Source organism: Engystomops pustulosus, chromosome 9 (assembly GCF_040894005.1).
Source record: "Engystomops pustulosus chromosome 9, aEngPut4.maternal, whole genome shotgun sequence".
Lineage (NCBI taxonomy): Eukaryota > Metazoa > Chordata > Amphibia > Anura > Leptodactylidae > Engystomops > Engystomops pustulosus.
This window is the reverse complement of record NC_092419.1, coordinates 85,862,099-85,877,199: the sequence shown is the minus strand read 5'-3', so window position 1 is coordinate 85,877,199 and position 15,101 is coordinate 85,862,099. Positions and strand designations below refer to the sequence as shown.

Sequence of the window (15,101 nt, the reverse complement as noted above, 5' to 3'; positions counted from 1 at the left end):
TCTATCAAGCACCCCACAAAAGGTGTAAACCAGATCCAGAATTACCTCAAGTGTAAAACCACCATTTTATAGAGCACAGCTTTCCTGTCCATGCGTTTCCTGTCTCCCAGTGATCATATATATATCTCTTTTTTTTAAATAAATTTTTTCTTTATTTTTCAACAAGAGACAATATTAACAAAACACAGAAAAAACAAAGTCATACATAACAATCACAGAGCAAAGAGAAAAAAACTGACATAAAAATGTCTGATCCCAACTGATTTACCAAAAGCAGTTTACCAAATTTCTAAGGTGTAGTAATTGCTTTTAGTCTATTAATATCCACCAGCACTATTACTGCAATGTCAAAGCTTAAGGTAAGGGAGCCCATTTTTCACTAAGCTGTTTTATATGGAATATCTCGTCCCTAGTGATCATATATATCTATATATCTATATATAGATATATATATATTTTCGGTACAATGCGAGTGGACCAAATCTATCACTAGAACGTCAGGACAGAAATTTCCGAAAACAAACACGTACAGTGCCCCATACAACACTGTCTTTATCTGTGGGTGATTTGGGGACCTTCAGGTTCCTTTTAACAGAGTTTTTGAGTTTTTTTTTAGCAATAAACAGCCCAATAATGATAATATGACATTGAGAAAATAAAAAATGAAAACCCCCAAGTGGCTTGTAAAGGCTTGAGAATCATTCAGGTTATGTGCAGCTACATTTCGGCTTTGTAGGACAAGCCATGTAACCCGGCTGACTAAGTGATTATATCAGTAGTTACAGCACTTCTGGAAAGGAACTATATGTTCTTTACCTGTGCTAGACGCAAACACAGTGTGGCAGATTTTCAGATACTGTTGCAAGGACGTGTTCTGATGCTGTGTAATTATGTCATTAGGACTTGTGTCTTTGACATATTTATGTTGCTGGGCATGATGAATGGTACATATGCAACTTCTGTTTTTCAATTAGTGTCAAGCTTCAACTTGTCTTACTTTGCTCTACTTTTCTATTACAGAATATTGTTGTTGGGCATTTTACTAATTGTCTTGTTACAATGGCACTTGTCCAGCGCAGCAAATGAACAGCCAGAAGTTGATAAGCAGGAAAAATAGGTAGTTTTGAAAATCGAAGTAAGCCTACCCTATGTGCACCTTCCCTGGCCACAAACAAAGGTCCCCTGGACTGCTGTTTGTGTCCAGTCATTGGCAGGCGACAATGTAAAAAGACTACTGTGAGTAGTAGTAGTAGAAGTGAGTAGTAGTAATGTAAAAAGACTACTGTGAGTAGTAGTAGTAGTAGTGAGTAGTAGTAATGTAAAAAGACTACTGTGAGTAGTAGTAGTAGTAGTGAGTAGTAGTAATGTAAAAAGACTACTGTGAGTAGTAGTAGTGAGTAGTAGTAATGTAAAAAGACTACTGTGAGTAGTAGTAGTAGTAGTAGTAGCAGTAGTAGTAGTGAGTAGTAGTAATGTAAAAATGGGTAAAGGATTGGGGCTACTCAACAGATATCATTCCATCCATTAGGGGTCCAAAAACATGTGCTCACGGATAGTATCAGCAACAAACAAAAACAAATTACAACGTGTCCAGTACACCAGTTTAAGGTACACCCAATTATAGTTGCAAATAAAATACACAGAATATGTTTTTCAATAAAATACAGTTTTATTAAATTATGAATGTACTAGAGGTCCAACATCCCACCCCTACCAATCGCATATGCATATATCAAAATAATATCAAACTAATACACCTAATAGTACACCTAAGAAAATCACTAGCAACATACATGCGAGTATGGCTATATACACTGGTTGGTAAAAGAGGTCCCTGAAACAATTGTGTGATTGTGCAGTGTTCACTTTGTTCACACTTTTCTCAGAAACATTTTTGAGGTATTTTTGACTTGAACATTGTGAACACTGCACAATCACACATTTGTTTCAGGGACCTCTTTTACCAACCAGTGTATATAGCCATACTCACATGTATGTTGCTAGTGATTTTCTTAGGTGTACTATTAGGTGTATGAGCTTGATATATATATATTATTTTGATATATGCATATGCGATTGGTAGGGGTGGGATGTTGGACCTCTAGTACATTAATAATTTAATAAAACTGTATTTTATTGAAAAACATATTCTGTGTATTTTATTTGCAACTATAATTGGATGTATCTTAAACTGGTGCTCTGGGCACTTTGTAATTAGTAATGTAAAAAGACTACTGTGAGTAGTACTAGTAGTAGTGAGTAGTAGTACAGGCGGTCCCCTACTTAAGAACACCTGACTTACATACGACCCCTAGTTACAAACGGACCTCTGGATGTTGGTAATTTACTGTACTTTAGTCCTAGACTACAATAAACAGCTGTAACAGTTATCACAGGTGTCTGTAATGAAGCTTTATTGTTAATCCTGGTTCTAATGACAACCCAACATTTTTAAAATCCAATTGTCACAGAGACCAAAAAAAGTTTGGCTGGGGTTACAATGATAAAGTATACAGTTCCGACTTACATAAACACTCAACTTAAGAACAAACCTACAGACCCTATCTTGTATGTAACCCAGGGACTGCCTGTAATGTAAAAAGACTACTGTGAGTAGTACTAGTAGTAGTGCGTAGTAGTAATGTAAAAACACTACTGTGTTAACATGCAATATAATGTGACCTTGTGGGAACCATTCAAAAAATGTCCAAAGCATGACCAAAAACAATCTGAAATAATCACAATTACTTGTGAAATGCCAGTAATTACGTTTATTTTCCCCTTCACACCATCTCCATGCCAAGTTAGGGTTTTTCAGCACAAATTTTGTACCAAAGTGCCGATACATTTGTGAATGCACTTACACTTTATTTATATGAATTTATTTATTTATTTGTATATTTATTAAGTGTATTAATTCAATAAAGTAAATTTGTTATACTATGGTGGTTCCTCCTTTATGGTATTTTATAATAGGCCTTGCCACGGGTGCCATATTTATAGTGAGTACTCCAGAGAATACATTTTTGGTTTGGTATTTAAATTGACTCATGTAGAGCAATGGATGACTAGACATTTACGCCATGGTGCAATAAGCACATACACTGTGAAGCACATACATGCAAGTATATAGAACCCTCCTTGTCAATCCCTACCATCATCCCTAGAGTCACCATTAATTCTTCCTATACCTTGCCATTCCCACCTGGCATGGAAAACTATCCTCGGGCAGACTGTAATAGAGACTGCCAAATGGCAGCTATAGGATCCTCTTACAGACTCTCAGCTGTCCTGGCAACCAATCAGCGCCCTCCAATGAAGCCGATATGGCAGTGCCCATATACCAGTGCTGAATAGCGGCCACAGTATTTTGTATCCTGATATCTTGTAGTGTTAGTAGATAAGCCACATGTACTGTGTGTACAAAACTATTTGTAGAACATTTTCTGGATACCAAGGTATACTGGTAATTAAGAACACAAGCAGCATCTCATGTACCTTATGTACCGTACATACAATATCACATGACAATATCACAAGTTGCCTACATAACATTTTTTTATTGTTGAGTGAGCCTCCACATGAGACATTGTAATGTCGCCGCTTTAAGCAGTTATGCAATCTGAATTGTGTTTTAATTCTCCTTGAGACAGGCAGCATTACGAAACTGTCTCAAAACATTCCGTTCTGAAAGACAAATTTAGGGAACTTCGGGGTTAATTTTAGATATGACCAACATAGGAGCTTCAGTGTCAACAATGCTTTAACGAGCCTTCAAACTTTTACAAAAGACGTGAACCCTGTAAATAGGGTATCATGGTTCACGCTTCAAAAGTGGTATACTAAAAATAATTAATAATAATAATGACCTTTTTGAATCCTGAATTGAATTATGGCAGCAATATGTAGTATTAGGCTAAATTCACACAAATGTATGGGGGACATATATACAGCTAACATATATATGGCATGTATACATCCCCATACAAGGAAATGGCCGTACAGCGCCATATGGCAGCATACGGTGCCGCAAACATGCAGCACCGTGCCGTTTCGTGGCCGGGAGAAAGATAGGACATGTCCTATCTTTCCCCGGAATACGGCGCCATGCTATGGAGAGGGGCGGGGGTGAATGTAGCCTTGAGTTGTTTTTATAGATGTATCTAGATCTGTTTAGAGTAGATTGTCAGACCGGGGGTTAATTTGGAAAAATAACTTTAAGATGAGGATGATCAAAATGATCAAGATAAAGATGAGGCACCACCCCACCGCAGAGATGTAAGAAGCTTAACTTGATGATATTTTTCCAGGGTATTGAATAGGACGGAAAGGTGATGTGGGATTTCCTTCTCATTATCCTGACTTAACAGCCCTCAACTTCTACCTGTGTGGCAGCCATGAAGCGTAACTGTGTTGCGTGGGGGGATGTGGTGAACATTTTTCTAATATACTTCATTTACAAATTCTGATTAGTTTGTAAAAAAAATCAAGCTACTTCCTCCCATTGAGATCTATATTCCAGCCTACAGTCTCTGGAGGCTGCATGAGTTCACATCTACTCTACCTGTGTTTCGTTAAACAGCTCTGGAAGGGAGGATTAACCCATTCAGTTTCAGTTTCATCTTTGAAAATAGTGCTTATAGCATACTACAGCGAGGGAGAGAGCAGAAAAGGTCAACACTGACAGCTGTGTAACAAACAGGAGCAGAGAGAGACTCATCTTCAATCTGGTAGAAAGATTTGCCATCGCATTGTAGAAGTAACATTGTAAATATGGACACATTGAAGCATTTTTCTTTACAAACTATGGCTTGCAGCGTTCGGTTCCGGTTTGCAGCGTTCGGGCCAGGAGATCCGGGCAGCACGCGTTGCGAGCGAGTGTGATCTGAGTTCATCGCATCACACTCGCAAGTGTGGAACGGCCCTTAAGGGTTTAACAGAGGGTGTCATGTATGTGAAGGGCTCAGCCTGTGAGTCCTTTCAGTAAAGAGTCAATGCAAGTATTTGTGCATTGTAGTTACATTGCACCATTAAGGTCTTTTTTTCAAAACTGAATAACCACAAGTTTGATAATCCATCATTGTATTCTATGCGCCGATTCCCCTTATTACCTTGTTTCTTCTCCTTTGCACACACTTTGGTTACTGCAATGTACTTCTTATATATTGGTGCCAAATAATGTACACAATGGGGGTCATTTACTAAGGGCGTTTTCCCGACGTGTTACCCGAATATTTCTGATTTGCGCCGATTTTCCCTGAATTGCCCCGGGTTTTTGGCGCACGCGATCGGATTGTGGCGCATCGGCGCCAGCATGCACGCGATGGAAATCGGGGGGCGTGACCAAACGAAAACCCGACGGATTCAGGGAAACCGCCGCATTTTTTAAAAAAAGTGTTGCGGGACATGTGCTTACCTTCACCCAGGATGCCTCGGTGAACTCCAGTGCTCTTCAGCGCAGCAGCAACACCTGGTGGACGTCAGAGGAACTGCCTTAGTGAATCGCCGGAAGACCCTTTATACACCTTTTAATATTTCCCTACTGAGATGAAGCCCATTCCTACAGAAAAGCCCGTAGCTCATAGAGTTTGTGCAGTTAAAAAAAATAAACCCATAATCACTTGAAAACATAGAAATGAACCTCATGACTTTTAAATGTAAACAAACACTGAGGCTTATTTTATTGTGCTGTTTCAATACAATCTAAAACAAACAATAAAGTGGAACCTTTCAATTTTGAAAGGTAAGTTGCAAAGTAGAGTGTTTCATTATCAGTTGAAATCTAGCTATAATGGGTCAGAAAAATCCCACCAAACATTACCTTATAGACATTCTGCAGACATCTGGACAGATCTCTGGATCAGCATTCTACATTTATACTAGTAACATAAGAAAGTTCCTGCACGCTGCTGCTTGCCAGCAGGAAGTGCCTGTGTCTGAGCTGGTCTTTGTCACGGGTGCTCCTGCGATCCCTGTCTTGTGGGCGCATCCGTGCTCCTCTGTGTGCCACCGCTGCAGCCCGGCCAGCTCACTTACCTCTCCCGGATCCTGCTCTTCCCCGGACTGCCGCGTGGGGCGCGCGCGGCTGCTGCCGAAAATTTTAAGGGCCAGTGCACCGCTAATTGGTGCGCTGGCTGAACACCTCACCTTTAAAAATCCTGCCTCTTCCTGTGTCCTCTGCCGGATCTTTCTGCCTCACAGCCTAAGAGAAAGCTTCCTGGTGATTGTTCCTGTACTCCTTCTATGTATTCCTGCGTTCCTGTGTATTCCTGTGTATTGCAGCGTTCCTGTGAATTCCAGCTTTCCTGTGTGTCCTCCGTGTTGCTGTGTTCCGTGTGCCTGTGTTCCCGTTCCCATTGCTGAGCCCAGATTTGGACTTGACCTTGCATCTCTGCCGCCTGCCCTGACCCTGAGCCTGGACCTGACCTCGAGACTGTCTTCCGCTAAGGTACCTCGACCTCCGCGGGCTAGTCGCACCTGTGGAACGACCTGGTGGTACCCTGCCGCAGCAAGTCCAACCCGCTTTGCGGCGCGCTCTGGTGAATACCAGGTGCCACTTAGACTCCGGTCCCAGGTGTCAGCTAGAACCACCTCCCGCGGTGGTCCAGAGAATCCAATGATCCTGACAGTCTTGTAATGCAGGGGGAAGGGGCCGGAGGCAAAGAGCTCTGCAGTGCGCAGACAGGAGAGGCTATTCATGAGAAGAATTCGTCCTAGTCAGAAGATTTACGGTCCGATCCAGGGAAACCAAATTTTGTACACCAGGACCGATAGAGACACGTTGGAATTATATCTGTGAAATGCTGTATTTGTGTTAATAACAGTGAAAAGATAATGGGGCACATTTACTTACCTGTCCGACGAAGTACCCCAAAAGTGCATTGTCCAACGAGAATGCACTCAATTCACTAAGATCGTTCATGTGTCGTTTCCCCGCTCAGGTCCGACAGAGTTCACCTTCTTCTTCCTGGTGCATGTAAGTGCATTGTCTTGCGACACAATTTGAGAGTTAAGTCCCGCGTTCAGTCCGAATCAGTTCGATTGTCCGATGGTAGGCCCCCCCAATTTCTGATCCATGAAAGACAGCGCAGCTGCGACAAAATCTGATCGCGTGCGACACAATGCTAGCGCAGACACCTGTTTAATACCTGTCACAGCCGTGCAAAACGCAAAAACACTGGAAAGTCTGAAGAAAGTGCAATCCGCGACCCTTAGTAAATGAGCCCCAATGTGTTATTTTGTTATTCTAAGTATATTTAAGAATCTTTTCTTCGTGGGAACACCCCTTTAAATGGATAGTTTATATAATATACCACCAATTAATTTTGGTAGGGGAACTGTATAAAATGAATTCTGTGTGTATCTACAAATAATGGAAGGATGTGTCTCTCACTGCTAAACACACATAGTGCTGTTTACTAGTAAATAAGTTGTAGTTCACAATCTATTTGGTTATGGGAAGCGTAGGTCCTTAATAATGCTGTGTTGGAATATGAACTATTAGCCTTCATAGTTTACATAAGATATGGTGAATGCAAGATCTCACGTGGTTCTCTGAAAAACTGTAGTGCACATATCTTTGTAAAACACTTTGTACTGATATTGTCTTTTATTTTTAATTGTTGTGTACAATTCTTTAATAAGCATCAGCCACCAATATTGTCCTGAATTGTCAGCTGGGCGCCTGTCATTGTAGAATAATAGTGACAGCCTCCCACCACATGTCTGAAATATACACGCTCTCACTCTTTACAGGTCTCTCCGAGAGTGCAGGGTAATGTCAGTCCCAGGGGTGTACCAAGCCTTTCTGCTGCCCGAGGCAAGCTATAGAGAGACCCCCCCCCCCCATGTATGTAATATATCAGGGAGTGTCAGGACCAGATCCATCATATTGGTTTGGTGGGAAAATAAAGCAATGCAAAATGCATTCAGCGTGCCGCCATGTAGTATAAAATGCACACGACTTACCGCCATGTAGTATAAAATGCATACAGCGTACCGCCATGTAGTATAAAATTCATACAGCTTGCCACCATGTAGTATAAAATGCATACAGTGTGCCACCATGTAGTACAAAAGGCATACAGCCTGCCGCCATGTAGTATAAAATGCACGCAACATGACGCCACGTAGTAAAAAAATGCATAAAGCATGCTGCCAAAATAGATACATTGTGCTACCATGTAGTATAAAATAGATACATTGTGCTGCTATGTAGTATAAAATGCATACAGCATGCCGCCATATAGTATAAGATGCATACAGCATGCCGCCATGTACTATAAAATACTGTATTTTTTGGACTATAAGACGCACATTTTTTCCCCAGAAGATGGGGAAAAAACTGTGGTGCGTCTTATAGTCCGAATGTGCCGGCATCTCAGCCCTCCACTGCAGGAGGGAATGGAGGACGGCACATAGCAGTAAGCGCAGGGGCAGTGCTGAGCTCGGCTACACACAGCTGCCGCCTGCTAGTGTCTGTGAGCAATGGAGCTCGTGCAGTGCACACAGACTGTGACAGCCACTTCCAGGTTATCTGAGGAAGGAAGCACAAGCCACGCCCCCTCTGCACGGAGCACTCACTGGGGCAGATTTACTTATCTCGCCCATTCGCGATCCAGCGGCGCGTTCTCTGCTCTGGATTCGGGTCCGACCGGGATTTAAGAAGGCAGTTCTTCCGCCGTCCACCAGGTGGCGCTGCTGCGCTGAAAGTCATCTCATCGCGCCGGAATGCACCACCTCGGACCAGGTGAAGGTAAGCGGTCCCCAAGCGACACTTTTTCGGTTTTTAAATGCGGCGGTTTTTCCGAATACGTCGGGTTTTTGTGCGGCCACGCCCCCCCGATTTCCGTCGCGCGCATGCCGGCGCCGATGCGCCACAATCCGATCGCGTGCGCCACAATCCCGGGGCAATTCAGGTACAATCGGCGCAAATCGGAAATATTTGGGTAACACGTCGGGAAAACGCGAATCGGGCCCTTAGTAAATGACCCCCACTGTGACTGATACCGGACAGATCACTATCTTCTACCAGAGTCCCAGCTGCTCGTGCTGCAGGGGCATCAAATAACACTAGAGGGAACAGGAAGTGTGACCAATACTGGAGTCTCTGCCCCTGTACCTGCTGTGCTGTGCTCACAGGTGTGTGAAACAGGTGAAACAATTCCCAAACAGTGCTTATACAATGTAACAGGAGCTTACAGTCTATGTCACCTCCTGTGTCCTCCTCCTCCTGCTCATAGAGTGTAAGCTCTTGTGGCCATTGTACAAGCACTGTCATCTCCTGTGTCTCCTCCTCCTCATAGATTGTAAGCTCTTGTGGCCATTGTACAAGCACTGTCATCTCCTGTGTCCCCTCCTCCTCATAGATTGTAAGCTCTTGTGACCATTGTACAAGCATTGTCACCGCCAGTGCCCCTCCTCCTCATACATTGTAAGCTCCTGTGACCATTGTACAAGCATTGTCACCGCCAGTGCCCCTCCTCCTCATACATTGTAAGCTCTTGTGACCATTGTACAAGCATTGTCACCGCCAGTGCCCCTCCTCCTCATACATTGTAAGCTCTTGTGACCATTGTACAAGCACTGTCACCTCCTGTGTCCTCCTCCTCCTCATAGATTGTAAGCTCATGTGACCATTGTACAAGCACTGTCACCTCCTGTGTCCCTTCCTCCTTATAGATTGTAAGCTCTTGTGACCATTGTACAAGCACTGTCATCTCCTGTGTCCTCTCCTCCTCATAGATTGTAAGCTCTTGTGACCATTGTACAAGCACTGTCATCTCCTGTGTCCTCTCCTCCTCATAGATTGTAAGCTCTTGTGACCATTGTACAAGCACTGTCACCTCCTGTGTCCTCCTCCTCCTCATAGATTGTAAGCTCATGTGACCATTGTACAAGCACTGTCACCTCCTGTGTCCCCCTCCTCATAGATTGTAAGCTCTTGTGACCATTGTACAAGCACTGTCATCTCCTGTGTCCTCTCCTCCTCATAGATTGTAAGCTCTTGTGACCATTGTACAAGCACTGTCATCTCCTGTGTCCTCTCCTCCTGCTCATAGATTGTAAGCTCTTGTGGCCATTGTACAAGCACTGTCACCGAAAGTGCCCCTCCTCCTCATAGATTGTAAGCTCTTGTGACCATTGTCACATATACTCATACCTATAATGCCCTGGTAACTCTTGAGACCCCCTGACTAGGTGTCAGCATAATTCTATCTAAAGAGCTGTAATTCCCATCACTAATTCTGCCCCCAACACTGGTTGGCTGAGCTTGTTGCTAGCCAAGCCCTAGCCAATTGGGTCAAAGGAACGGCACTACCCCCGACCACCAAGTGTTCTGTATAGGGCTGAATCTGACAGAACACTTGTAGTGTCGGCACGGGAGCCATCCTTCAGCATCAGGTAACAGTGTCCCATAAAATGTCCCCTAATAAAGTGTCCCCATTAATTCTCCCTGAACACAGTACACTATTAAAACTTCACCAAATGTCACACAATGACCCCTAATAAAAGTATCCCCTACACAGTCCCCTTAGGCTACATTCACATGAACGTGTGCCAGCCGTACGTAGCACGGCGGGCACGCGTCGGTGCCCGGGAGAGGAGGAGGGGGTGAGGGCTGCTCGCCCTTACCCCTTTCCATAGAGAAACATAGCTGCACCTCCCCTTAAGGCGCCGCTACTTTACAGTTACTTTATTAAAGGGCACCTACCACCACGAATCTACCTATAAAGGTAGATCGGGTGGTAGGTGGATGTATGGGACGTGAGGATAGCCCTTTTTAGAGCTAATCCTCACGTCCCCGCTAGCGTAGTATAAACTTTATTGCCCTAATATGTTAATTTAATTAAGCGGCTACCGGGGCGTGGAGTAGCCGGACACGAGGCTACACGGCGCGGCTACTCCACGCCCCAGTAGCTGCTTTCCCCCGCCTACCCTGTGATCTTCGGCGCGCAGCTCCTGGCAGCTGCGCGCCCTCGTCCGAGAAGCCGGAGTTCTGCGCATGCGCAGTAACTCCGGCCTCGTTCCCGAGATCGCGCATCTTGACCGGAGTTACTGCGCATGCGCAGAACTCCGGCTTCTCGGACGAGGGCGCGCAGCTGCCAGGAGCTGCGCGCCGAAGATCACAGGGTAGGCGGGGGAAAGCAGCTACTGGGGCGTGGAGTAGCCGCGCCGTGTAGCCTCGTGTCCGGCTACTCCACGCCCCGGTAGCCGCTTAATTAAATTAACATATTAGGGCAATAAAGTTTATACTACGCTAGCGGGGACGTGAGGATTAGCTCTAAAAAGGGCTATCCTCACGTCCCATACATCCACCTACCACCCGATCTACCTTTATAGGTAGATTCGTGGTGGTAGGTTCCCTTTAAATGTTTTAGTTCACTATTTGGGGGAAAAAAAAATTTCTTATTTTTCCACCTCTAAAACCTAGGTGCGTCTTATGGTCCAGTGCGTCTTATAGTCCGAAACAGCGTACCGCCATGCAGTATAAAACACATACAGTGTACCACCATGTAGTAAAAAATAGTTAAATGCATACAGCTTGCTGAGAGGAGGCAGATGAAGCAGAGCTGAATGCCGTATTTACTTTCTCTGCTGTGACCCGGACCTCTGACCTCTTCAGCAAGCAGAGATCTTGAAAACCAAAAGGAATTGATACGTAAAGTATATTTGAAAATTGAAAAACCATATCAATTATTTAAAATGGTTTTTGAACAACCCCTTTAATACTGTTCCATGCCCCTACAGTAGCCAATATAGTAATTGGGCTCCCACCATAGACAATATATTAGCAATACCCCCACAGTATTCAATAAAGTAGCAGTGTCCTCCTCATAAGCTCATATAGTAGCAGTGCAATACAGCAGCCAGTACTGGTGCCCCCACAGTAGCCTATATAATAACAGTGCTCCTACAGTAGCCAATATAGTAACAGTGTCCCCACTATAGCCAATATATTTTTAATGTAATTGAGCATTGCTGTGCCACCTCTGCTTACCCCAGTGCCAACATGGATTAGTTTGAAGATTTTACTAACTTTTTCTTAACACTATTTTAACCAATATCTTTAGTTAGAAGCTCCGCGCACATGACCTTGGTTGATTTTTCCGTGGCCGCGAATCAACTTGTGTGTAGTCTGTTCATTTCATTGACCCATTCACTCCTTGAGGGGAATTAGATCTGATATAACGTACCCATTTGTCTGATCCGAAATTGCAGGCAGGGTTTGCCCGACAAATACAGGTAGTTTCCGGGTTACATAGAAGAAAGTTTCCATAGGTTTGTTCTTAAGTTAAATCTGTATGTAAGTCGGAACTGTGTATTTTATAATTGTAGATCCAGACATAATTTTTTTTTTGCCCCAGTGACAATCGCTGTAATTGGACCAAGCGTTATCAATAAAGCTTCATTACAGACACCTTACAGCTGATCATTGCAGTCTGGGACTATAGTACAGCATCTGGAGATCTTCACCAGAGGTCACAGTGGGCAGAGGGGTAACTATGGGTCGTCTGTAAGTGTCCTTAAGTAGGGGACCACCTGTAGTGCTGTCTTCATTTAGCTTTAAGATCTAACTTTATTTTTCTTGTTAGCATTAGTAATAGACACCTTGTTACATTATAGTAATCCAAATATGAAACTCCTAAGGGTTTACGTGGCGAAACATGAATTCTATCACTGCTAGGTTTTTCCTGTCAGAGAAATGCTGCACAGTCAGCACATCAGGAGACTTGGTTACATGTTCTGGGAGGGATCGACTATAACACAAAAATCCTAAGACTCTTACTAGCAATCTATGTCCATTCCTCGGTGCACACACGTGAGGCCGTCCCCTCCTTCACTGACTTGTGTCCTCTTATGTAAAGTCTTTTCACGTTAGCTCTGCCTCTGGGGGAGTTAGAGGACTGTGTTTCAGTCTTTAACAACTGGGATGTGCCTATTAAAGAGACAGAATCCCTTCCCGGTTACTACACACAGCACACAGAGGTGTGAGCACACAGATAAGCAAGTGCTGAGTTCTCGCTCAGCTATAAGGTTATTGCCAAAGCTGAAGAAGTGAGGCCAGACTTTATTTATACACAACGAAAACTTCTTTGCAGCTGTTGGCCACAAGCTGTCATCTGAAGGAGCATAGCCGGTTGCGTATGACTTTATGGATAGTTCCAGAGACATGTCTGAAGAAGAAGACTGCCGTTCACCTATCGGTCTGGATTGCTGTAGCTGCTGCCTTGACCTCGCCAACAAGAGCGAGATGGAGGAAGGCGGCGGAGAGAATAACAACCTAGGAAGTCCCACTGTTAACAATTTTCGTCAATTAAGGGAGAAGCTGGTTTTTGAGAACCTCAACACTGACAAGCTGAACACCATCATGAGGCAGGATTCCCTAGAACCTGTGGTGAAAGATCCCTGCTACCTTCTGAATGAAGGCATCTGCAACAGCAACATCGATCAGACCATGTTATCCATCCTTCTGTTCTTCCACAGGTGAGCATCACATTCTGGCACAGCAACCGGCCATTTTATTAGAAATTCTGTCAGATGAGATTTAACATCAAAAATATAACTTGACTTTATGATTAAGGGACATTCTTGTCTTGGATGTTTATAGCTATTTCTTTCAATCTTACAGTAGTGAATGGAGAGAAATGCACACAGATGGCCACCTTTTCATTTAATGTGGCCACAATGTTTTTTTTGGGACCTCTGTTGTTAAGATAGATGCAGGTCCCTGTGGTTATGCCATAAATTTCGAAGACGGGAATACCCTTTGAGTACACTAATGTCTACTTGTCTACAATTTGTCTACGGTGTATAAGTTGTACATTGTATAAGCAAAATCATTCACCCCATGAATAATTCATCCATGTCCTTTCATTTGAATGGGTAAATTTGTCATTGTTTGGGGGCACCGCTCCTCACAGAAGGTATTGGAGATAGGTAAGTGATGAGAATGGGTTTATGTTATAGACAATAGTGCACCTGTACCCAGACATGGCATAAGCAATTGATGAAGAAGTTGGGTGGGCATGAAAGGGGTTGTCCATTTTTTTTTTTATATATAGCTACGGTCCATTACTGCAGGCCTATGTTTCTATATGAAGGCCAGCGGTGATGTGGTGACCCCTGCTGCACACCTGCTACAGCAGGAGTTTTAGGCTATAGCAGGCGCTCTGCTGTGGAAGTGATAGCACTGCTGTCCCATGTATACAAACTGAGACCAGAAATGATGGGGGTGCGACGGGAGCAGGGTGAAATGATGGGGGTGCAACGGGAGCATGGTGAAATGATGGGGGTGCGACGGGAGCATGGTGAAATGATGGGGGTGCGACGGGAGAAGGGTGAAATGATGGGGGTGCGACGGGAGCAGTGTGAAATGATGGGGGTGCGACGGGAGCAGGGTGAAATGATAGGGGTGCAACGGGAGCATGGTGAAATGATGGGGGTGCAACGGGAGCAGGGTGAAATGATGGGGGTGCGACGGGAGCAGGGTGAAATGATGGGGGTGCGACGGGAGCAGGGTGAAATGATGGGGGTGCGACGGGAGCAGGGTGAAATGATGGGGTTGCGACGGGAGCAGGGTGAAATGATGGGGGTGCAACGGGAGCATGGTGAAATGATGGGGGTGTGACGGGAGCATGGTGAAATGATGGGGGTGCGACGGGAGAAGGGTGAAATGATGGGGGTGCGACGGGAGCAGTGTGAAATGATGGGGGTGCGACGGGAGCAGGGTGAAATGATAGGGGTGCAACGGGAGCATGGTGAAATGATGCGGTGCGACGGGAGCAGGGTGAAATGATGGGGGTGCGACGGGAGCAGGGTGAAATGATGGGGGTGCGACGGGAGCAGGGTGAAATGATGGGGGTGCGACGGGAGCAGGGTGAAATGATGGGGTTGCGACGGGAGCAGGGTGAAATGATGGGGGTGCAACGGGAGCAGGGTGAAATGAGTATGAGGTTTTATAGTCCCCTAGCAATATATATAATTAAATGTATGCTCACACAACACCTTTAGGAGGGCCTCTACGGACTGTAGTACTTACCCATGGTGAAATCAGGAACTCCCAAGTCATGTGGAAATCTTTAATTGAAAAAAGACTA

The 15,101-nt window shown here is 44.4% G+C and overlaps 2 protein-coding genes across 3 annotated transcripts in view; one reads left to right on the top strand and one right to left on the bottom strand.

The window, feature by feature from the left end:
• Positions 1–15,101, bottom strand: part of RPS4X (ribosomal protein S4 X-linked) — a 501,937-nt gene that overhangs the window by 92,844 nt on the left and 393,992 nt on the right. The window lies entirely within an intron of this gene.
• Positions 12,892–15,101, top strand: part of LOC140077882 (TSC22 domain family protein 3-like) — a 42,333-nt gene continuing 40,123 nt past the window's right edge. The window contains exon 1 of the mRNA XM_072125469.1: positions 12,892–13,488. Within this exon, the coding sequence (XP_071981570.1) occupies positions 13,157–13,488 (332 nt within the window). The 5' untranslated portion in view covers positions 12,892–13,156. The remainder of the gene's footprint in view (positions 13,489–15,101) is intronic.